This window comes from Watersipora subatra, chromosome 11 (assembly GCF_963576615.1).
Source record: "Watersipora subatra chromosome 11, tzWatSuba1.1, whole genome shotgun sequence".
Lineage (NCBI taxonomy): Eukaryota > Metazoa > Bryozoa > Gymnolaemata > Cheilostomatida > Watersiporidae > Watersipora > Watersipora subatra.
The window spans coordinates 36053281-36078263 of NC_088718.1; the positions used below are offsets into that span (position 1 = coordinate 36053281).

The 24983-nt window shown below is 34.0% G+C and overlaps 2 protein-coding genes across 2 annotated transcripts in view; both read left to right on the forward strand.

The window, feature by feature from the left end:
* The first annotated feature begins 5167 nt into the window (after window positions 1–5167).
* Window positions 5168–19429, forward strand: LOC137408509 (BRISC and BRCA1-A complex member 1-like). Its single transcript, XM_068095061.1, has 8 exons — window positions 5168–5341; window positions 8261–8410; window positions 8875–8976; window positions 9429–9562; window positions 11987–12103; window positions 13066–13203; window positions 15187–15261; window positions 18802–19429. Exons 1-8 carry the CDS (start codon window positions 5170–5172, stop codon window positions 18853–18855), a joined length of 942 nt encoding a protein of 313 aa, XP_067951162.1. The 5' UTR covers window positions 5168–5169; the 3' UTR covers window positions 18856–19429.
* A 2048-nt stretch (window positions 19430–21477) lies between these two features.
* LOC137408415 (gastrin-releasing peptide receptor-like) overlaps window positions 21478–24983 on the forward strand; it is a 54119-nt gene continuing 50613 nt past the window's right edge. The window contains exon 1 of the mRNA XM_068094939.1: window positions 21478–21612. The gene's annotated coding sequence lies outside the window, so the exon portion shown is untranslated. The remainder of the gene's footprint in view (window positions 21613–24983) is intronic.

Genomic DNA, 24983 nt, shown 5'->3' on the forward strand with positions numbered 1-24983 from the left:
TTTCTTTTAACCTTTCATCTGCGTATTAAACCCGTTTGTCTTATCAGTCTGTAATAAGTGCATAATAAAACAATTAGCTGGACATAAACTGGAATTGTATTAAATCTTTTATATATTTGAGTATTATTTAAAGATACTTTCTTGTGACTTACCAAAAATAAAAACATTCCCGATCATCATGTTTTTTAGTAAGCTATTACAGTTCAATGTATAATTCTCGGCAATAAAAACATATAGCGTTGACTCTATCCAAATTCATATTTGGTTGGAAATGTAAAAAAGAGTAGAATTAGGTTTTGCTGGAATTTTAGAGTATGCAAAAGAGAGACTGAAAAGATTGGGAAGGCTAGGTAGGAAAGGGACAGATCGAAAAGGGATGCAATGTAAAAAGGAATGATTGGTGGAAAGAGTGTTAATGAAAAGGAATTGCTTGTGCAAAAATAATTGGTATTCCTTTATAAAGTATAAATCTCCAAGATGTTTGAGGTCTTTATGTCACCCAGAAAGCTGCTCATATTTATCTCTACATATTTGCAGCATGGCAGTGTGTTCATTAGTCATGTAAGTCAAAGGTCAGAAGCAATAAAATAAGTGACCTAATATCCTAAGTGACCTAAACCACGGGGCATGTAAATAGTCCGGCAATAGTTTAAATGCATGATAAATAATAAATAAACAGTGGAATATGTGGAAATAAATAGCTGGGAAGAAAACCTCTTGTCAATAAAACTATAGTGCGGTTCTCAAAGCACTTATTTGAAATCAAATTGTTAGAAGATCACCAGCGCATGCCAAACAGCATCAAGTAAATCAAACTACCAATTCTAACATTCACATTCCAAGTCTTCAATCACTAAATGTTGGTTTCCAAATATTTTACAACTGTTCAGTACAGAAACATCTTAGTAATGAAGTAGAGGTAATAATTATTTCCATTTTTTCATTGATCAATTGGACAAAGATATATGTTATAATAATTTATATGTCACTATTATGAGATGCGAATGTATATATGGTAGATGTTCCTATATAGTAAACTTCCTTTTACATAAATTCCACTTAATGTAAAAAATTTATGGAAAGTTGTCGCTTGGTCTTATATAAGAAATTTTACATAACCAAATAGCATCAAGTCGGAGCAAGCTCTCAAATTCGGTTTGAATAAAGAAAGTTGTCTAGCGAGCCTTAAAAATATTGTTTTATCTCTTGTTGCTCTTGGGGGAGAAAATGACGTATAAGGGTATCTCTATTCATGTACTAGTGCCGTGGTTGTCAATTGTAACGTAAAAGATTGCCGGTTATATAAGTAAAACACAAAGGGAAAGTAGCACAATTATCCAAAAATGTCTAAAGGCAGTCGATGGTTGATTGTCAGTAGTTGGAGTCTTTTGTTCTAACCTTTAACCCTAGCTTGGAACAAATGAATAGAAAGACAGACACTGCACTCACTATAATAGTAAATGTATTTTTTTGTTTGGTTTTATTTTAGATATGTAAATTTTTTTTTCTTTGTAGCATGAATCTTGCTGTTTAAATAAAGTGAACAAACATCGATTTAAATAGACATTCAAATTACATGAACCCTAAATCGTATGAAAGCAATACGAAAAAAAGAGAAAAGTTGTCGCTACAAGCCAATAATACCACAGTTACTGCACGAACATGAATTAAAAATTTAAGTTTAGTTTTTGCTATTTAACGCGCCAAATGGGTGAGTTTGCGGCAATTTTAAAACAGATTAGACAAGTTACATGTATTTTATGGTTTGTATAACGTAAAATCCCTCTAACTTAAATGTTCTAGGAATGCATTATTTACGTTGTAGGAGTGTCTACTGTGCATACTTGGACTAGCTTTGTAATTATTATTAAATCATGTAGGTACTAATTAACATAAGCAAAAACTCATCCTCACATAAAAACCAAAATGTCAAAAAATAATAAAAATTCAGAGCACAGATTTACAAATTCAAAGACTTAAATTTTTTATAGTTACTATTTACTAGCGTTGTGACGCATTAGAATTTCTCGGCATCATTGCAGTATGTAGAATTTTCGTAGTGTATTACAACATTCTAATACGCAGCAGACATTTACTGTTACTGCAACTGGTCCCTAGCAACATTCGCACTGCATCCAGCACTTCTTACTGCGCAGTAGGTAATAACACCACTGCCTCAATACTGCTTACTGAGCATTAAAAAATGGTGGTACCGCGGATATACTGTGTCTTGCTCAGTAGTAGAAGTACTCAATGCAATTACATTACATACTGAGTAGCGGTGGCACCCTTTCTACTATTGCTGCACTGCTAATGTAACGACATAGATATCTAGGCAAAAACTGACTGCAACTGTAATGCATTTTACATCTGTGCATCAGTGTGTTTTTGTCAATGCTCAATTCTGATTTTTTCGTTGTCGTCACAACCCTGCTGTCTACTATTTTGCAATTTCTGTTTCTCTAATGGTTGAAAATATTAGGGCCAAAGTACGATATCGAACATTGCGTTTGTCTTTGTCATGTGATCACTAGCATATACTTCCATTTCAATTGACAGTAGTTTCAATGTAGGTTTAACCAACTAATATATGCTACTCTCTTATACATTAATTGTCCATTGAAAATAGTGCATAAAAATAGTTATAAATTATTTTTGTCAACTTTAATCATCAATCGCCTTGTCTTTTATTGTCCAATTTTAATTCACTGTTGCATGTGCCAAAATAAAACCAAATCAAAATTAACTAAACCTTAAATTACTTCTAAGACAAAAGCTTTTGGTGCATAAAACAGCTGAATTTGTGAATGTAGTTTGCATGTCATTTATTTTGACAAAGCGCTCTATTAAGGCACTGTGCACAGTTGTGTCGATAGGGCTTTCCAAGGGGTTGATAATTTTCTAGGGGTCAAAAGGGTGTCGATAGATTCCCTCCAAAATAGTTTTTAATTATGAAAGTATTCATAAAAAAATGATCACATTCACTTTTGATTATGTAGTCACTTGCTCGCAGTATCTTTATTTTTCCGTGTAAACCTACATTTATGAGGGTGCGGTCGTTCACAGTGGCACTAAACTTCCTCGCTGTAATATGCACTAACAAGGCATTATCAATTTGAATCAATCAATGCCTTTACCATTAATAGACCCATAAATAGATCTATCTCTCGCTTGCTTTTCTCTAATCATGAGCAAATCAAAAAGCGTCACGCATTCGAAGCCTACACTTCATGACTTTAATTTGAATGAAATATCAGGCTATGTTGCATTTGACTGATAAAAGTGTTACAACAGCAGGTTTCATTGAAGCTAACTTTTTCAGTACTTGCTTGTGTTTTACAATGCCACAAATTCTTAGTGAACTGAGTTTTATTTCATCACTTTTTTAAAGTTTCGTGCCCATAATGGCAGCTTGTGGTAGTAAAAAAAGGCGTCAGTTTTTAAAAAAAAAATCTAGTGTTGATATTTGCTTAATTTATTTTCAAAATTATTATTATGTATATAAAGATATATATGATATATTTTGTTGTCTCATGTACTAAGGAAATAAAGGCTTATTTTTAAACAATGCTAAGAATGTATAAATCGCGAGCTGTAGAATTATTTGTTTTTAAAGAACTTTGTAAAATGAAATAACATATATGTTATTACTTTGTGGAGGTTTAATGGAACAGCATGAAACTTTTGATTTGAGAAAAAATGAAGTCATGCAAAACTTTCAAAAGCATAATTACAAAAGTATGCAAAAAATGTCAGTTACCGACAACTCTAAAATGATTGAAATGAATAATAAAGCTAGCATTATCTTCTCAACCTAAAACTCCTTTTTTAATAGATAGAAAATTCACACACAGGTGTCAGCTAGTGTTCCTAAGTCTAGAGTAATATTCTTATGAGCTATGTCTGAAAAACGCACAAAGTGACAGCTCCCAAAACTAGTACACTTGAAAACCTGATAACAAAAGTAAGCCTATAAGGCATGGGCAACAGATTTATTTAGCATATTAGGAAGTTGATATGGGATCGAGTACTCCATAAGGGGTCGATGGCTAAATGAGTTGGCCGACCACTGGTTTATGCAGTCGACTATGGAATCATGAAATTAACAGTTGCATGAACTCAGTTTTCTGTCAGCTTTTTTCCAATCTTTAGGCCAGCTAGGAAACGCTGAGCATAACTACCTAGATTCCACTTTAAGAAAAGACAGTATTTCATCAAAAATGAATGACAGTTACAAACAGTATCTATTTAGCATAAATCAGAAGGAAACATTTATCAATCGAATGATAAATATATTTTGGCAAAAAAAATCTAAGATGGTACAATGAATCGGACATATCACAAACTATATAATTTGTGACTTTGTTCTCATTCATCTTATCTACATTTAAGGTAACTCGGTGCCATTTATTTCAAGTATTTGTATTTACATCTTCTGTTCCTAGACGCTCCCACACTCTTTCTAGAAAGTATATCATCTTTTATTCTGTTTTTTCTGTTCGCTGCTGACTTTTCGGTTTGCAAGTTTGGACACAGGGACATTTACTTAGCATATTTAATAAAGATTGTGGTTCAGAAAATCCTGTGTCAATTTAACTTAGCGCGAGCTTGAGATTGTCAGGTGAATTTAGGGGATTCAGTTTTAGAATACCAATCAGTGTGATATTATAAATTTGCAGTGCTGTTGAAATTTAAAAATTCTACTGTTAGAATTCTGTAAATTTTGTATGAAAATTAGATTTGAGATAAGGCGTATGCTAGCTGCGGGGCATATAGTTATCTTATAAATATCTATGCATATAACCTCTTCATCATTGCTGAACTGTTACAAGTTTCGAAAATTTGTGATTTAAAGTTTTTTAAAAGTGACATTTTGCTGTAAAATTTTTACAAAAACTAAGGTTTGTTATACAATTTGTTTTTGGTTAAGGCGTATACTAACTGCAGAGCATATGTACCCTCTTCCTTTTAGCTATGGCTTGACTTCATCATAGCTAAATTTAAAAATTTTCACTATAGGAATTGTTTTCCTTGTCATTTTATGATGTACTCTAATGTCCTCTATTTTGCATTTTTTTAAATGTTACCTTGTATGGTTGAAAGTATTATTTTTATTTATCAAACTTAACCAGTTCGACAACTAAAGATGGTTTTTCTTATAGAAGGACAATGGATCCTGACGAAAGGCCATCTAGTGCAACTAATATCACAATCAGCAACATTAAGTCTAACATCGAGGGTCGTATGTTTGACGATATTAACAATGCCTCAACAGTATCCACATCAGAAAAAAAGTTACCGTCACCCTTGAACATGCCAAGCGATACACAAAAACACACAGGTCAGATCATTCATTTGATAACTTTTTGTTCTTGAGATGCATATGAAGAAATTTTATTTGTTTATGAAATGTTCCGAAAGTTGTCTGACATGTGACCGCCTGTATAAAGTTACTTTTTGATGTATTACCATTTTTAACCCGTTTAGCTCTGTATGACTAAGCCAGTGTGGTACAGAAGAGCAGTTGTTTTGATATATTTTAGTTATTTGCTTTTATTTTGCGATGCTTTTTTATTTACTTTATTACGCTGCTATGATAACAGTGTTATCTGATGATAGTTGTTCAGTTTTGTGTAACTAGTAGGTGCTTGCTAAAATATTTTCCAATTTGATTTGTATCCTAACTCAGGTAATCATAAATTGTTTTATGGTGAACGAGAATATGAATAATGTCCGGAGTTCGATGGCAGATGTTTTACCTTTTTGTTGTCATGTTCAGCCATCTTTTGAAGTTTTGGTTCCTTTTCAGACAATCAGTCATTTATACATTCCCTAAGCTGTCCTACCCGGCATTGCCCAGGTAATAAAAATGCTGAGAAGCAATGAGAGTTGCTGCCACTTGCTATTAGCCCGGCACATTACCAATGGAAAATTTGAGTACGCTTACTAATGAGAGCTACTCCTCTCAGTGACGTTATGCAATCAACCTGCTTAGTATGCAAAGCCGTCAAGTATTTGCACCCATATACTGACATATATCGGCTAGCGAGCAAATCAATCTCTGTGGCCTAACTGGTACGACGTCGGACTGGTGAACGGGCGGGTCCGAGATTAAATCCTCTTTGGTGCAGATTCTGAATTCTAAGATTTTAATAGCTGTAGCTGGAATGACAGAGCCACAGATCGACAGACATCCGACATACTTTGAGAAAAACATATATAGATTACACAAACAATTTATTTGTGTTGAACATGCTGTTAGAAGCTGTGCTTTTCATTTTGTGTCATTAGAAGAATTTACGGTCAAGATACATCGTACACTATATCAGGTTATTTGGCCCTATTTTTGTTTTGAAAACACAAATCTATTAATGCGTTGTCATATTTTGTTGCAAATTTTTTCAAACGTCTATGTGTGATATCCGCTTTAGATATATACTTGAATTTACACATGACGTAATTTTCAACAAACGGCGTTCCACCTTTTGTAAAACAATGTGAAGAAGCCGGCAAAAATTAAAAATGAAATTTAAATAAATACAAAAAAATCAAAAATATGTAAGCTTCTTAGCTGGTTTGAATTTCATCTGGTCAACATTTGAGTAAGTTAGGGTGCATATCTCTACCATCAGTTCTTCCTAAACTAGACTGCTTCTACACTCCAAAGTAACAATAAAAGCCTTTTTATTGATTGTTCATTTGGTTTTCTACAAATAATTTAGTTCTTTTAGTATTTTACTTAATGGATTTGTTTCATGTTGTGTGATTACTTGCAGTATTCATTAAAGGTTGACTTGCAACAAAATTCACATTACCGTTATTTGATATGAAAAGATTCACCATGTCTTACTCTGTTGTGTTGTAGGTGCAAAATGTGTGGAAAGGTGATTACAAGCTCTTGAAAGCTCAAAAACGAACAGAAAATCGCAGCCACACGAGACCGTCGTAGTTTGGATTCCCTTTCCAAAACGACTCAAATGTGACGTAGTTGTGAGAGATGGTTTCTGTTTACACTTTCTTGCAACCTTATTCGTCGAAATATTTTCACAAATATACTTCACGCATTCAATAAAACCGTGTCTATTTTTCTTACGCGTCTGTTTTATCGTCATCGTAATGCAGTCACTTTTAGCAGTGATATCTTATAACTTACCGTAAAATTTCGTTTAATTTTTTAGCCTTAGCTCGAAGGAGTACATACAGTATCATTGTCTGATAATCATGACGAGCTTGTTGGTCACTTGTGATAATCGAAAAGTGCTGCAGAAATTATTTGCGAAGTATTGGGTCACATGATCAGATTACGACTTGCCGATTAGACCAGGCCGAAACAAAACTGTAAAGTAGCGAGCATCTATATTTGATACGGGGTCTTCGGTAAAACCCGAAGTGTTTGTCATAAACTAGTACTACGATGAGTTTTATATTGAGCTTTGTATTGGCCTTTCCATTCACGCGAGAACATACGTGACAAGGCGATAACCAAATTTCATGGCTACGTCATCGAAATAAAGAGATTCCAATCTACGGCGGCTTTTCGTTTTTGAGCTTTTAAGAGCTTGTAATCACATTTCCACATATTTGGCACTTACAACACAACAGAGTAAGATATGGTGAATCTTTTGATACCAAATAACCGTAATGTGAATTTTGTTGCAAGTCAACCTTTAAGCAATGTTCACTACGGATGAGCTTACACCAAATTTCTGTTGATTTTATCAGAAGGTTTTGATATTTTTATATCGTTTGCGATTTTTTTTATTTTTGAAGCGATTTGACAGTCAGGATGTTTAAAGATTAAAATTGACTAAACTGGCATTTGAAATGCTCAGATCAAACGAAAGTGCGATTATGACGTCAATAGTTTCAAACAAACCGACATGATAGAGGTGTGTAATGCTGCACCTTGAATACAATAGTCGATGTGAACTATTGCAATGATAACAACTAGTGACGTCATTTTTGCACGCATTGTTTGTTCCGAGTGTTTTAGCCACGATCAAGTTTCATTGATTTGAATCTATAAACATCCTGGCAGTCAGAAAACCTCAAACATCAAAGACAATCGCAAATTATAGAAAATTAGTGATACTTTTTGATAGAATCTACTGAAACCTTGTGTAAGTTCATATTTGTTGATATTCATGCTAACATGCTGAAACTGGTCTTTCTAGCTTTACATTACGTTTTGCTGCTCAAAGAAAACAGAGGTTTTGGTGCAAGATTGTGAATCTGTTTAGCCTAATTTCTATTGCAACAGAGGACATCCTCCCCTCTCCGAGGACTCCAGATGTCCCGGTTCAAACTCTGCCTAAGGTTAATTGTCCTGAAAGAATTGTCATATGTATAGATGTCTCACTGGCCATGAATGAGAGGAGATACAGGGCCAAAGCTGGTACAGCCTTTTCTGGTTGGTTTCTATGTCTGATTGATCTTTATTATCCGTGGCTTTTCTTTTTTGTTTCTGGTTATTATTTTTATCTCAGCTGCCCTAATAGTAAAATATAGTAAGAGTTTATTTCTATGCTTGTAGTATCATAAAACCTGAAGTTGTTCGTCCCTCCAACCAGCTTTCAAAGCTAGTTGGATATTTACAGGTAGTTTTTCTCTCTGAAAGAGCTTCGAATTTTTAAGATCACTTCTACCTTATTGAAATTTTAAAAAACAAGTTGTAACTATCACTTATCCTTAAGAGAGATATTTATTACACGCTCCTAGCTTAGCTAAGTTTCAAGTTAGTTTAATCTCTTCTATTATGCATCATACGATGTTATGCGTTTGACATCCTGTGAAATAAATTATGCCATGTTCTTCAAAGTTTGTAGTTTTCAAAACACGCTTATGGTCTGTTGATAGTTGATAAATTACTTGTAGCCATGGAGATAGTAAAGAGAGCTCTGAAGCTTTTTATAAACAACAAACAGATGATAAGCAATCGGTCCAAGAAACATGTGTTTGCTCTGGTACTACTACTAGGTATGTACACATTGGTCTGTGTGTGATATGAGTATATTATGGACTCACATGAAATCCACTTTGTATGATATGAGTATATTATGGGCTCACATAAAATACAATATGCTATCTGTGTGATACGAGATTTTTGTTATATGAACAGTTTGCAGATGCTCCACTTGTCTGCTAGTTATCAGTATGTATTGTCTTTATTCATCAAACATAAGAAATAGCACCAAGAATATATGCTGTTTCAGCATTCTTTTTTATATCAACTGACACGCAGTAGCACAAACCATCTTCACAAACATGAAACACAAACATGCCTGTATGATTATAAGTTGATTTTCACTATTTGATTCCTAAATACGCTACAATTATATGTAGAAAGTTACAATATACATATTTATTTTATGCTAATTATCTTCGATATCTACATAATATATCTACAACTTTTTTGTTATTTCATACAGATGAGGCTTTATGGATCACTGACTTTACATCAGATACCACAGAGTTATTCACACAAATAGAAAGTTTGGAGCCGTTAGAACAACACGCTGACACTGTCAATATGAGCACCTTATTTGACCTCCTCATTGATAAGGTAATTTTATGTAGAATGTAACTGTAACATGTAAAAGGCAACTATCTGTTTTTTCCAGTATGTCTTACTGCTCACCGCCGTGATGTTCTCTGCCAAATATGCATTGTGTTAAATATACACCGGATAGCTTCTACCAATTACGGTATTCATGTGTACTACCATGCATATATGGTAGTACACATGAATAGTAGCATAGATAGACTCTTCGGTTGTTCTGCTACAGTAGAGGCTTCTGTAACATAAACCTCCTTTTACGCAAATTCCATTTAGCGTAAAGAATTTATGTATAGTTTTCGCCTTGTATTACGTAAAAAATTGTTTATAATGTAAAGCGTCCAGTCGGTGCAAATTCTCAAACACGAGTTGTTATAAATGTCAAGAGTTCAAATTCCGTACGATGCAATATTTTTCCAATATCCAGCAATGGCTTCTGGTGGATGAACTCGGCCCTTACTATAGTAAGGATTTACGTCGAACTAGTACACTGGCAGTCTCGTGCTCTGTGATCGATCATATGCATAATTATTCAGCGATGCAGCAAGGTGTGGTGCGGTGGTAGCTCTCTTAGCCTCAGGTCAGCATGTTCGGCTCCTGCACGCTGTCTCCTACGACTAAATGAATAGACATGGCTCTTAGTATAGTAATTTGATGTACTTTAAAGGATATATGACAGGAGCAAACGACAGACAGGAAATATATTGTGAAAGAATGAATAATGTTCAGTTAACTGAACATGATTCGTAGACTAGCTGTGCTACCCAGCGTTGCCCGGGTAATAAAAAGTCTCTGTTCAGAAAATTGATTTCTATTTAACATATAACTACATTTTCCATTCTAACTTTCAAACTCCATATCATGAGAGAAGTGTTTTGTGCAGTTCAAATAAATTGAGAGAAAAAATAAAAACAGCTCTAAAGGTTTTCAAACTTTGTCAAACAACTGTAACTTTCAAACTTCATATTTTGGAGGAAAATTTTTTGTGCAAGTCAAATAAATTAAGAAACAAATTACAACTACTTTAAAAGAGTTTAAATGTAAATGTGAAATAATTAGCAAATAATAGCTAAATTAAGTTGGTTTTGCTACGATTACAATAAAAGATGATTCGGTAATGATACAATTAATACGACCTGAGTAAACAAAATAAAAATCTGAATTTGTTGAAATAATAATACCAGTTTATGCATAGAAGTGTGTGTTTGTATAAAAAAGGGATACTGTTCCACCAGAAGCTGTCCATCAAAACTTTGAATACGACGATACTGGTACCTCTCGATACCGGTACAAGTGTAAAAATGAGATGTCGCACTGTTTTTGTCTGACCGAATGTAGAGATAATGTCGAGGCTTTTCACACGGGGACGATATAATTGTCTGCGCGAGAAGAATTGGCCTTGACCCCAGATATAGTAATTGAACCTTACAAAAAATATTTCTTGACCGGGGCATCGCAACGCGTGGCCGCATTGATAAAATAATCATCGTGCGCTATAGCTATATCTATAGCCGGAATGACAGGCAGATCCACAAACATACTTTGAGAAATAAATATATAAATTAACTAGTTGAAAAATAGAGTGAATCTTGGCCATCCTTGAAAACTGATAAGTTTATAATTGAATTGATTCTTGCTTTCTTTTTCATAATCTTGCCTTTTTTGGCTTGATGTAAGATATAGCCAACACCGAGTGAAATAATATTCATTAATTCTATGTGCCGAAATTATATTTTCATAGTTTTCGTTTTCATCGGCAGCAATTCTAATGATCATCTAGATTTTAAAGTGTGCGATATGACTGATACATACCAGGATGATTTATCGGAGTTGTACTTCCGACGAGAAAGTCATAGTTGGAAAAGCTTCTAGTCTGTTTACGATTTACAATACGTTTTAGCAAAGACTTTAAACCAAACCAACTCAAACCATTCCATTTTGACCACTTATCAGCATATAAACACAAAAGAGTTCCTACACTCAGTTCCTACATGCCATGTACATGCAATAATTATAATAATTAGTATTTACTAATTATTATTTACTTTAAATTGCTTTGGTGTAAATGCACCTGATGCAGTTTTTCCATGACCCTTAAGCAAAACAGAATACAGAGAGAAACAGAATCGCCATTATAATTCTGGTGCTATGGCGAGGTATGATCTGTCAAATCTATGTTTAACTCAGTCAATAATGACCGTCAAAATTGGGCCAATATGATGCAGCATTTTATCAATCTTGTGTCGGCGACTGGAGCAAAGCTGTTTTTACAACCGTTTTTCATTTTACACCAAACCGATTTGGACGACGGGGAAGCAACTCTAATAAATTGTTTTGATATGAATGCACCTTGAGTTGAGCAGCCTAATGTAGTGGCCTTATTAGTTCATGACTCATTGTCCCATATAATGTGCCATCTTGTTTTGGCAGGCAAGTGTTCCACTAGTGAGGGTGAGTGAGGAGACGCCCCCACCCTATGTTGTCAGGGTGATACTCATCTATGGCAGATCTCACTGTATGCCCTTTTCAAATGACCATGAATCTCAGGTATTTCTTAGCAATGATTTTACCACTGAGATTCTTAATTCTTGTGATATTTATTTAATAGATGGATAAACTTTTAACAAATTGCGGCTGGTTGGGGTGATCGTTGTTGTTAATTGTTTTGGCGTGTAAGATGACTCGTATAGTAAAAAATCACCCTTAGAATTTGGAATAATCTTATGCAATTGATATAGCAGTCAGACCTTGAATCAGACCTTGAATCTAAATTTTGCTTGACAATTTTTTAGGTAAAATTTTTATTTTTCTTGAAAAAATCAGTATCATTTTAGTTGTAAATAAAAATTGTCGATTGCATACACCTTCATTTTCTCAGTAAAAATGGAAATCACAGTACAGTTGAACCCTGGGATACGGTGGCCCGACGATACGGTGGCCCGAGGATACGGTTTTTCAAATTTCAATGTGGAACATTTAGCTGTTCAAACGCTCTTGTAGAAAAATATTTGCCCAGACTTCTTTAAAAATCATGTCAGAAGTCATGCATGTTGTTTATAAGTGATAAATATACGATTTCATCGGCGTCTGGTACTCATGTGTTTACATAGCATTTAGAGAGAAAGAATGGTACATTTTCTAATCAACCTATTTTTAATCATTTTATAACAATGAATTGGAGGCTGTGTTTATAGTTTTATTTCAACAATCGCGAGCAAATACAAATTATATGTCAATAGAGACGCACAACACTGCAAACTTTATAACGCAATATCGGATGTCATGAGGAGAGGGACAAACAGGAAGTGCGACTACTGACATCATTTTTGGAAAAGTTTTCTGTGTGAGCGTTTTAACCGCGAACACGTTTTGCTGATTTTAATTTTGCAACATCTTTACAATCAGATCACCTCAAACATCAAATACAAAATCTCAAATGATAGAAAATTACCGATACTTTCTGATAAAATCTTTTAAAATTTGACATGAGTAGCCTTCTAATGTTGCAGAATTTGATGACAGGGTCTCCTTACTATTTCATGGACATAGTCTATCTACACGAGCTTCCCTCTGCTAGCAACCAGTGTGAGGCCATTTTCACTGAGCTCTGTGAGCTTGACACCCGAGGGTTCTCTCACGTCTTTGATGTTAGTAGCAACTCCATTTTTTCTATTAGTAATTTAATTTATTATTAGTTGGCTTTATTCTACCTACTTGCATCAAATGTATGTTATGTTAAGTTATTCAGCTGCAGTGTTGCTTCTGGTCATGCTAGAGCTATCCTCATATCTCTTACTCATAAAAAATTACATAGCAAGTTAAATTTTATCTGCAAATTGGTTATAGTTATCAAGAGGTACGACAGGTTAATTGCCATTCCAAACTTTTATTTCATTTACAGCAGATATTACGTATTAAGGTTTTAATAATATTTTTGCGCATTTTCAACCAAATACTAGATTTTATTAACATCAAGTCGTGAAAATGGAAAAAGTTTTACGATATGGGAAAAATATCACCTGGAAACAGCTGCTATGCTATATAATTATATTATATTATATATATACTATATATTATATATTATGCTATATAATTATATTCATGTCTCGCGTTTTTTTAACTAGATTGTCGAAAAATTGTTCATCTAATGATCCATATTCAAGAAAGTAGAGCATGCCTTTATGGACTGTAACAAATGACTTCCAAGAATGGCAAATTTTACAGACAATTTTGTAAATTTCCAAATTTTGTGATGAGAGAATACCTTGCTAGCACATTCCACAAGATGTAGGCCTACTCGCAAGCCGATTGGTGTAATTCTATAGCCACTATTCCAAAATTAACGTAGGCTGTTTAAATACGACGCAGACCTTTTAGTATTTGTGGATATGTTTCACTCTTACGTTACACTTATCTGCTGTGGTGGGCAACAATAGCCTGCACAGTGAGTAGATGGGTGAAAAAGTATTAGAATTGCGACCAACAGAAATGCTTTTGCCTTGCATTCATGCATTGGCCAATCATAGGCCTTGACATTTTATATCATACTTCTATGTTCTGCCGAACAAATTACCTCCTTATGCTCTTTGCATCACGAATTTTGTGTGAAAATAAAGTTTTTATCAGTAGTTGTTGATAATAATTGAAGTTTCTACACTGTGTAGACCGGTTGATCTCTAAATATAATAGTCAACTATTGTTAATGAGACAGCTGAAGGTTTTCGGTGTCAATGCTGACGGTTTGAAAACATTTTATACGTCTAATATCAGGTCTTTACTGTTGTCTTACTTGCTTGGCACACAATGTTAGCATCTACATGCAAAGAAAGACTAGAGCAGATTCAATGTAGCGCATCAAGAATCAATTATCCTGACATGTGCTATGGGGATAGATTAGCTTTGCTTTCACTACCACTGTTCAACAATTTCGTCATTTCAAGCAAATCATTTTAAACAGATTAGTAGCAATCCTGACCATCCACTGAATCAGATAATTGTTTTTAATAATCTCAGGAGATCTTTCCACGTAAAAACACATACGCTCTGTTTACCACCCTGAAATAACACACACTCAGAAGAGATCAAAGAGTTTTGTCCAGTTTTTTATGAAATTTTTGAGCAATGGCAACATCTACGTAGTTAAGTGAGTGAGCACAATCGTTTCAATACTCTCAACCATATAAATGTTCTACTAAATGTGTATATAAGGAAATAAATTTTACCTTTATAGTATTATAGTATGAGTATTATACTCTAAAGTAAAATAAAATAATTTCTGTTTTTGTATCAAAAACTGGATTTTTGTTCTCTTAATATCCAAACAATTGGTGAAAATAAAGTATTAAGATTGTATTATTATAAATAGATATATTTTAAAATGCTCCTAGTTAAGCTTCAAATGCATTCATTATTGTATTATTAGTTAAGAAAAGGAAAACATTTTTATTATCATCTGAACTTAGATTGTACTCAAACGTTTTATATCCAGCTAACTGGTTCCATAGTTTGGACTAAATTTCATGTACATGAAATTTAGTTCAATCGTAGCGTATTTTTATTAAATGTAGCGTATTTACATAAAATACCGACGTTATCAGTCTATCAGTATTGTATGAGTAAGCTCTTTTTAGATCTCAAGAACTCCAACCAAAGTGTTCGATGCTTTTGGAAAGTTACTAGCCCACCCCTTACAAAGAGCAGTACAGGTTGGGTTTTTGCTATATTTGCAAGATAGTTAGCAAGGTTTTTTTTAGTGCGGTGTAAAATTGCTTCATAGTTGTATATGAACCATTTTAAACTCTTACACTGTGTGCCTTTTGTTATATTATCTATATATAAATCTGCGTTTTTCTGTCATGTGTCATTCCTGTTTCCAGTTATAGCGATAAAGTTACCTGTACAAAAATACGTTTCGCAGAGGATTTGAACTCAAGCCCTTCAGCTCTGCAGGCAGACACTCTACCCACTTAATCACAAGGGCTACTTGAAATACAACTAAATAATTGTGCACATAGTTGTTTAATCTGCTAAAATACGCAGAACGAAGTTGTGGGACGCGTAACGTCACACGAGCTAGCTTCATGACAAATCAGGCATGATTTTGTAGCTAATTGGTCAATTTAGCCAACGGCAACTACATTACAACATTACAACTACACTGTTTATAAGCTGTGTTTTATTACCTGTGCAATGCTGGGCATTTAGCTAGTCGTTTCATATTCTTTATTCCTTTTGTATTTGAGGAAGGCAGTTGTGGTAATTTTTTCTACGAGGCCTTAAAATTTCCTAAAGCTGTTTTCCTCGTTTCACAAAACATTATATACTTACATATCCAGAAGCAACTTGACTTGAGTATCCTGAAGGCAGATTAGCAAATATTGCAGTTTCCAACCTTTTGAACTTTGATCTCTTAGACCTTTGATTGTATGAAATATCAACATGTTATTATTAGCATTTGCTCTCGAAAAACCTGGTTACACACACCTCTACAACTTAACCATATATCGCATTGAAAAATAGATTGAATGATTTCGTCAAAGTTATCTGAAGTCCATCAAAATATCTCAAGTTATTACAGCGCATCGAAATGTTGACAATGCGCTGTGTCGTAATGACTATGGTCGTTTCGACACGGCGCATCGTCAACATTTCGTTGACGCGAGTGTAGCCAGACCATAAGAAAATGTAACATGAAAAATTTGCTAATCACAAATGTGTAAGAATGTTTTAGCATATAAAAAGGGCTTTTTTCTTGTTTCTCTCATATGTAAAAGATTCGTTGGTGTTTTTGGTTTTAATAAATTCAACTATCGGTTGATCAGTTATTGCGAAAGAAAATATTTTGCTCGGTATCTATGGTAGTATTAAGATTGTCAAAGAATTTTGCTAATTTATGCTTTTTCAGTTAGTAAATTTTGGGCTATCTGCATTTAAGTTATTTTTTATCAAAAGATATAAGCAACAAACAACTATAAAATATACCATCTAACGAGAATATGGCGGGCTAATCAAGATGCAATATGTCTGTTCTACTTCCCTATTACGTTTTAACATCAGCTAGCTTGTCATCTGGAGTTTATATCTTGCAGCAGGGATCTCACTTACTGACAAATGCCTTTTCATTTACGGTTTTAATGAAATCTGAATAGCTCATTGACTTTTCAGTCATCAAATCTTGTTTTCCAAACATGATAATTGTGCTAATAATAAAGTAAATGGTCAAATATTTTTAAATACATATTTTGTCAACTGTATGGTTGGTCATGATCGAGTTTGTTTGAAGCCTACTGCTAGTATTTTTAGTCAATGAGGGATTTTAATAGATTTTTTCTTTACGAGTTACTGATTTACTCTCTCCATACTGCTTCACTCCCTCGGGCTTTTACGTGCTGGCTTATCCTCAGTGACGGAAACTGTTAGCTTTTATTGATTTTAGTATTTCCTTTGATTATAATAGCTTTGTATCAAACACATTCTATTGGCAATATAAGTTAAACACGGTGGGTGTTGTTGTATCAAGAGTTGTTTCCTCTCTGAATAGATAATTCATAAATAACTCTATAAGTAAAGTAAATAGATAGTTCATAAATCGAATAAAACTTTTTTATTTATCATTTAGTGATAAATTCATCATTCATAAATATGTATATATACTTTTTAGGTATATATATGTACCTTAAAACCTCTAATTGAACGCTACCTTTACTTGAACGCCACCTTTATTTGAACACTACCTCTATTGGAACGCCACCTCTATTTGACCGCCACTTCAGGGGAAGGGTTGAAAAATTGAGTGCCATGGAGTTCAAATAGAGGTTTTACTATATATATATATATATATATATATATATATATATATATATATATATATATATATATTAACTAAAAGCAAGTGCAAAAGCATATAAAAAGAGAACTCTACACTAAAAATCTAAAAGATTATTAGTGGAGTATGAAATATTTGAAAAATTATTGCGAAAAAAGTAAACTTTTAGTATTTGCGTTACAAATTTGTTTCGTGCGGAGCACTCATCAGACGCGATTGTACTAAAAACCAGTACAATCGCGTCTGATGTACAATCTTAGTACAATCGCGTCTGATGAGTGCTCCGCACGAAACAAATTTGTAACGCAAATACTAAAAGTTTACTTTTTTCGCAATAATTTTTCAAATATATATATATATATATATATTAGTCATGCTCATTAAAGTGTTGGCATTCTTGCTTATAAGTTCTCCATGCATGAAATAGAGTTATACCAAAACTTGATGGATATGCAAATTTTAGAAAAAAGAATTTCCTTCTCATAGTTTCATGCCGAAAAAAATGTCTCAAAGCCATATTTTCACATGGTTAAGCCCTCGGTATAAGTATTTCAAAATCTGTAAAGTTTACCATTTGTAGACAAAGGAAAAAAGAAAATACAATCTTAACTCACTTTGTTTACAGTAAAACTTGTTTTGATACATTTGTATAACAGAATGAACATCAATTCACGTGTGTGTGCGTGCGTGTGTGTGTGATCATTCCTTCATTTCAAATATTTAACAAATATGTAAATATTTGTCAATATTTAAATAGATTGTAGCTCCATTCATGCATGTTCACCATTACATTCACAATTTGCAACAGTTAATTGATGGTAACAGTTAAAAACCTCAACGTAGCATCACTTTGTCCTTGGATTTCTTAAGAGCATCCTTAGAAGGTATTCATGAAAAAATAGTTCAACTGGCAGAGGTTCCATAGCCAACAATCATTTAGGCTTAATCATCTATAACATGGAGTTATCCTTTCCTTATTTATTGACAAGTTTGTTTTAAAAGTATGATCTGTAATTAAGTTATTTATTTGCTTATTCTGGAAAAACTGTTCAATCTGGCTTGACCATCTTTTCTAGTTGTGTAATGGAAATGATTTGCAGAGATAATGCCAGCAGTTTATTTTTGCGAACGACCTTCACCTTTGGAGAATTTGATAAATCACAAGCTGTGCTAGCAATATTTCTCTCGAATATAGTTGAAATCTAAATGGCCTGTGTTAGTATTTCGCTCTTTAATTGGTTTGAACTATCATCAAATTTATGTTCAGCAACATAATATCATGAATGGTAGAAGTGTGCGTATCAAAAAAATTGCTCAGGAAGAAAATTGTAGTGAGTAGTTCCTGTGCTCCATAAACTTGATCATCCAGATTTTTATATGAATGTGTGCTGATTAATGAATGGTTGTTTTACTTTTGCAGTCACAATGGGGGCACAACTTGGACCTTGTTCCCCACAGTCTAGATGGAGATTAAACTAAGAGTTTGCATCGCAACATCCCTATTCACCTGCTGACTTCTGACAGCATTAATTAACCTATTAGCCAGTTTTTTTCAAGCTAATGCCACCCTTGCTGTGATCTTCAATTATTTCCAAGGGCGCCTCATTTTTCAATCTTCTGTTGTTATAACTACATTCGCTAGTGTTGTAGTTAATATTTTTGTATTGTCAATGTCATTATTAGTTTCTTATTTAAAACCCAACATATCAATGTATTTTAATACATCACGAAATTTAAATGGCTGTTACTATATGATTTCTTCAAGAATCCATAGATTTTATCAATGCAAATATGAAAGCCACAGTTTTTTTTACTGAAGGTTGAATGTTCATACTAACTTTGGATAAATGCTCTAAAAAGTATGAAAATGTTTTATAAAAATAAATCTTTGATTTTAGCTGTCAATTTTATAAACAAAGTGTGCCTTGGATTCCCAAAAGAGACCTTTTGAAAGTTACAGATAATCATCGATATTGATTTGAGGGGGCTATGCATGGTGAACAATCATTTTGGCTTATGGATATATATAAAATAGGAGTTATCCTCTACTGGCTACAATCATTGATGACAGTCAGACTGACACAAAAATGTTCCAGAGGTCAGAAGATGATCCAAGGCAAATCCAATAACAACATTTTTAGCATTTTTATGGCAAAGATTTCGGTACTGTGACCTACAAACATGAAATATTGACGGAGATATCGGGCTAAGCATTAATAATGGGCTGTGAATACATGCACATACCCACGTCAATGAGGCCTCTTTGGTCAGGTTTTCTTTTATTATAAGTGTGGATTCGAAGGGTGCAGCACATGTACCTTTAAATACATAGCCCTTACACCTAGAGAATTTAAAATCACCCTAAAGTGTCATTTAATCACACTCTCAGCCTATGTGATCACATGTGGTGCAGCTAATAAAACTATTTCTACATGCGAAGTGAGCAACAGATTCAAATAGTAAGTATTATTCTGCTCACAGTTGTGTCTTGTGGTTATCAAACCTCTTTTGATAGGATGGATATAATCATTTTTTTTCACTATCAAATTTTTATTATAATCGAAGTTTTGGAAGTTGATGTTACAGTTGCATTCTGATCAGAGTCCAATATTGGTTGCTTAACTAGTTTATGGTATTCAACTAAACTATAAGTTGATTTTTGTTGAGCTGATCATGGTGACTGGCTAAGTTGCTCAATATAGGCAAACTGCTGTCACCTGTGAGTGAAAGATTTGAGCATTGCATTAAATCTAGCATAGCAGCCATGGCTTAGTGGTCTAGAGCGCCTGTCTTGTAATCAATGGGATCAGGTTCAATTCCCGAAAATGTTACTTGTAACAAGATTGCATATCAACAACTGTTGATCTGGAAACAACGGGCCAGGGTTCAATTCCTAACAAAACCACTGATTGTGACAGAAATGACATCCAACCTTACATTGCTCTCTGCAAAGTTCCTTCTTCACTGGACAACACATGTACAGGCTCTGCTTGCAGGCAACACAATTGATATTCAACGATGGCTCACACCTTTAGCAAAGTGAGATTTACTATTGCTAGTGAAAGCTGGTCAAGATAAACTTTATTTGTTTCAAAAAGCGCATTTAGTCTGCAAAGGTTTTCACACCGCCGAAACGATAGACCTCCCCAAGTGGCGCAATGTCAAGATCAAAGCCCACTGAACATCAATGCTTTGTAGAAACATATGAAAAATTATTCTTTTCCAGAACTGCCAACATATTTATATACCACCTTTTAGATAGGAGTTTAGTGATTTATTTTAAAATCTCTTTAGTGTCGTTAAAACGAAAACATTCTGTTTGTTGGAAAGTCGACGGCATGAATTTTGTAATACTATTCATGGATACGGGCGGACCTTACGGACAGACCTGTCTGCATTTATATTTCAAATGGTAAGCTAGAATAAAACTTGCGTTAAAATTGTCAGGAACTGAAAGTTCTAAAATTGTATTTCAGTTGCTTGTTATTTGTATCAATAACTAGTGTTTTCCATAAGAAGGGCAGTATTATTCAAGTGTTGGTAAAGGCGGGATTTGTGCGTTAGGTGTGATACGAAAATAGGATACGAAGAGCTTCGCTTAATTCCTTAATCGCTTAAGGAGGTAGGCCAGTATAGTAGGCCACGAAGCATAATACATTTAATTGGGAAATTATATGTATTATACCTCTTGAGGTAGTAGCAATCTTTGCTGGTAATTGTATGATTAGATTTATTATGTTAACATAAAGCAGTTCACAGGTCTAGCTATATGTCTCTGCTATTAACTAAAGGATGCTAATAAATAATATTCAATATATTATGCTTTGTTGCGGCTACCTTTTACCAAAACAGCGTAGACAAGGGTTTGTGTCAACAACAACATTCCTTTTAAATGAAAAGTCTACTCACATGATAAAAAAATGCCCAGTTTTCAGATTTTTATAATTGTTAGATGATCAATTGTCTGTTTGACATATTTTTGGCATGAATTTGCAATTCCAATAAGGTTTATTTGACAGATAAAATAGGATTCGCCTTCCATATTGGGCAACTAGTAATACTAACACCATTACCACTGCCGTTTACTGGTCGATGATGTCAGTTCTTATGAGATCTTTTGGGGTGGTGAACTTGTTTTGTAATTAAGAGCAATTGTGATGAGATGAAACAATCAACAACCTGTTAGTACAGCTAGTACTAGACAGTCACCTCAACTCCTCACTAACATAAGGTGAGTTAGGAGAACATCGCTAGCGCTTGTTTCAAACCTAACCTGAACACATAGTGGTTAGCAATGGCTTCCTTTAACAGTTAATTTGCTCAGGCGCATCATCTGTACCAGAAGCAGGTGCTTGGTCAAAGATGTCTAACTTCTTAGTTGATGCATTATGTATGTGGGGCAACTCTTGAAAATGGATAAAATGCATCTAAAACATATTTGTATAGCAGTATATTAGCTTCACCGTTAGTTTCATTTCTTTCACTGTTTCCAATATGCGGATTTAGAATGGTGCCCACGATGAGTTAATATGTGATAAGTATTTTAATGAACATCCACACATGGGAGGAAAACGCAAGCGCTTTGTTAAAAAATATAAGGAATTATAATCATTTTCTGACTGGACAGGAGTACACCGCGACGTCAGAGGTGATAGCAGCGGACTCCTGTCTCAATTGGCAGTTCGTTTTTTAAATAAGAGCAGTTCAAGGATGAAAAATGTTTAAAATGGAATAACTTGCGCGGCATTTTTGGGTACATCATTTGCAAGTGCCGTTTCCATTTGGTGCATGCATCGAGAATTTGATGAAAAATTTTGACTAATAAAAATTTCTTGATTTTTAGATTTTTTACAGTTTCCAGCTTGCAGATGATCTAAACTTATGGATTAATCGTGTCATAGAAGCATAGTGATTGAATGTACTTTTTCACATTGCATTGTGATGGCAAGAAAATGGTATATTCAGCATTTGGTACACTATTATTAGAAAACCATTTGTGCAGATTATATAATTTAGCATAGTTCCTTACCTAATGCTACATGATTGTTAGGCTATTAAACTAAAATGTTTGTAGAAACTTCTGCTCTTTTGCGTTTTAGGTGGTTCTTCATTGCGCTTTTAGAGATAAATGTGCAGTTTATTGAATGTTAGGTCAAAAAATCTCATAGAATTTAACTTTCAATATTAGAAAAATAATATTCCTTCACACTTACACTCTAAGATCTTATCAAAAGCTGCAAACTTCAAATACTTGCCTAGTTGACACTTGAATTTTCTCAAAATGTAAAGATCTGTCATTATACTTATGGTTTATGGTAAAAATCATCCTTTTTAAAGAGTTAAAATGATTCCATACTTCAAAAATGTTGCAGTTTTTTTGTTTTTTCATCTATTAAATGTTCTTCATTTTTTTGAGTATATATGTATATACGCTCAAAAGAGAAATACATGCTGAAATAACATCACTAATTACACTGCCATCAAGTCTGTTCGATTTTAATCTTGAAACATCCTGGCAGTCAGACCACTTCAAACATCAAAAACAATCGCAAAGGGCAGACAAATACCGATACTTCCTAATAAAATCTACTAAACATTTCTGTCAGTTCATCTTTAAATTGAACAGTGAACTAAACTGACCACAACTATTAGATTATATTATTGAGGGTTGACTGCAGCTACAATTATTGCTGAATCCATGCCTGGATTATAATATATGACAAGTTTTTATTTCAGCGGAGTATCTCTAACATGTCTTGCTGAAACAAAAACTTGCTCAATTTTATTAATATTATCTTATTTCCTGCGCATCATTGGATGTGATACAGGGGTAGACAATTATCATCATTGGATGTGATACAGGGGTAGACGATTATCATCATTGGATGTGATACAGGGGTAGACAATTATCATCATTGGATGTGATACAGGGGTAGACGATTATCATCATTGGATGTGATACAGGGGTAGACGATTATCATCATTGGATGTGATACAAGGGTAGACGATTATCATCATTGGATGTGATACAGGGGTAGAGAATTATCATCATTGGATGTGATACAGGGGTAGACGATTATCATCATTGGATGTGATACAGAGGTAGACGATTATCATCATTGGATGTGATACAGGGGTAGACGATTATCATCATTGGATGTGATACAAGGGTAGACGATTATCATCATTGGATGTGATACAGGGGTAGAGAATTATCATCATTGGATGTGATACAGGGGTAGACGATTATCATCATTGGATGTGATACAGAGGTAGACGATTATCATCATTGGATGTGATACAGGGGTAGACAATTATCATCATTGGATGTGATACAAGGGTAGACGATTATCATCATTGGATGTGATACAGGGGTAGAGAATTATCATCATTGGATGTGATACAGGGGTAGACGATTATCATCATTGGATGTGATACAGAGGTAGACAATTATCATCATTGGATGTGATACAGAGGTAGACAATTATCATCATTGGATGTGATACAGGGGTAGACGATTATCATCATTGTATGTGATACAGGAGTAGACGATTATCATCATTGGATGTGATACAGGGGTAGACGATTATCATTTTTACAACTACTTTGAGACTTGTCATCGAATAAACCACCAAATGGCGAGTATTAAAAAGGACTACAATGAAAAAGTATTTCGTTTAATATATGACACATTTTAAACGCAGCGACTAATCGTGAGCCCTTCTTAAAACCCATCTTAATAAATCCCACTTTATCATTGTGTGAGTGATAGTTACATGTTTCCACGTTTCCTAGTCAATTTAATACAAACTTCATAAACATGTTTCAGGTCTTATGCTAACTTGATTATTTTTTCTGAAAACATTTGGTTTAAAACCCATCTGGTTCTTGAGAAGCAGCCTCGTAAGCACTCAAATACAGGAGATCTGATTGAGAATAAAAAAGTGTCGGGCATGGTCAGGCTGACCGAGAGCACAAGTTGATTTTGACTTAACTGATTGCGTAAAATCAGTTTACGCAATCAGTTAAGATTGATTTACTCAAAACGACATACTGTTGTCTGTAAGTAAAAGATATGGAAATATCGTGTAACATTCAACATGTTAAGGTAGAATAATACTATCGCTAGCGCCTGATTGTCAAAATAAACTAATCATTTTTTAAAAGTGTGATTTCAAAACTGTTGAGGTCAAAGGCACTTGCCACGATGCTAGAAAATTACCAAAATCACTAATAATTGACAAGAGTGTGTTACAGATTAGGTATAGTGACAGAATTATTAATGCAGCTTACAGCAGTTAGACAAATTACACAGAGCATTAAAAAAGCATGATATAGATTTTATGTGACAAGATTAAGTGAGATTAAGTTGATCTAGTTTGTGAAACTAGATCAAGAATATAAAAAGTTTACTTGACCTAATAACGTAAGAATTTATGAAAAGGTATGTTTTATTGTTACTCACCTACCTTAGAGACAGTCTTTGAAGTCAGTGATAAAGCCTAAACCATTAAACAGGCATTATCAAAATGACCGACCGCAAGAGGGAGACCTTAGAGATATGAGAAAAGAAGGGTAGAATTGGTCATATGAAATTTAGGA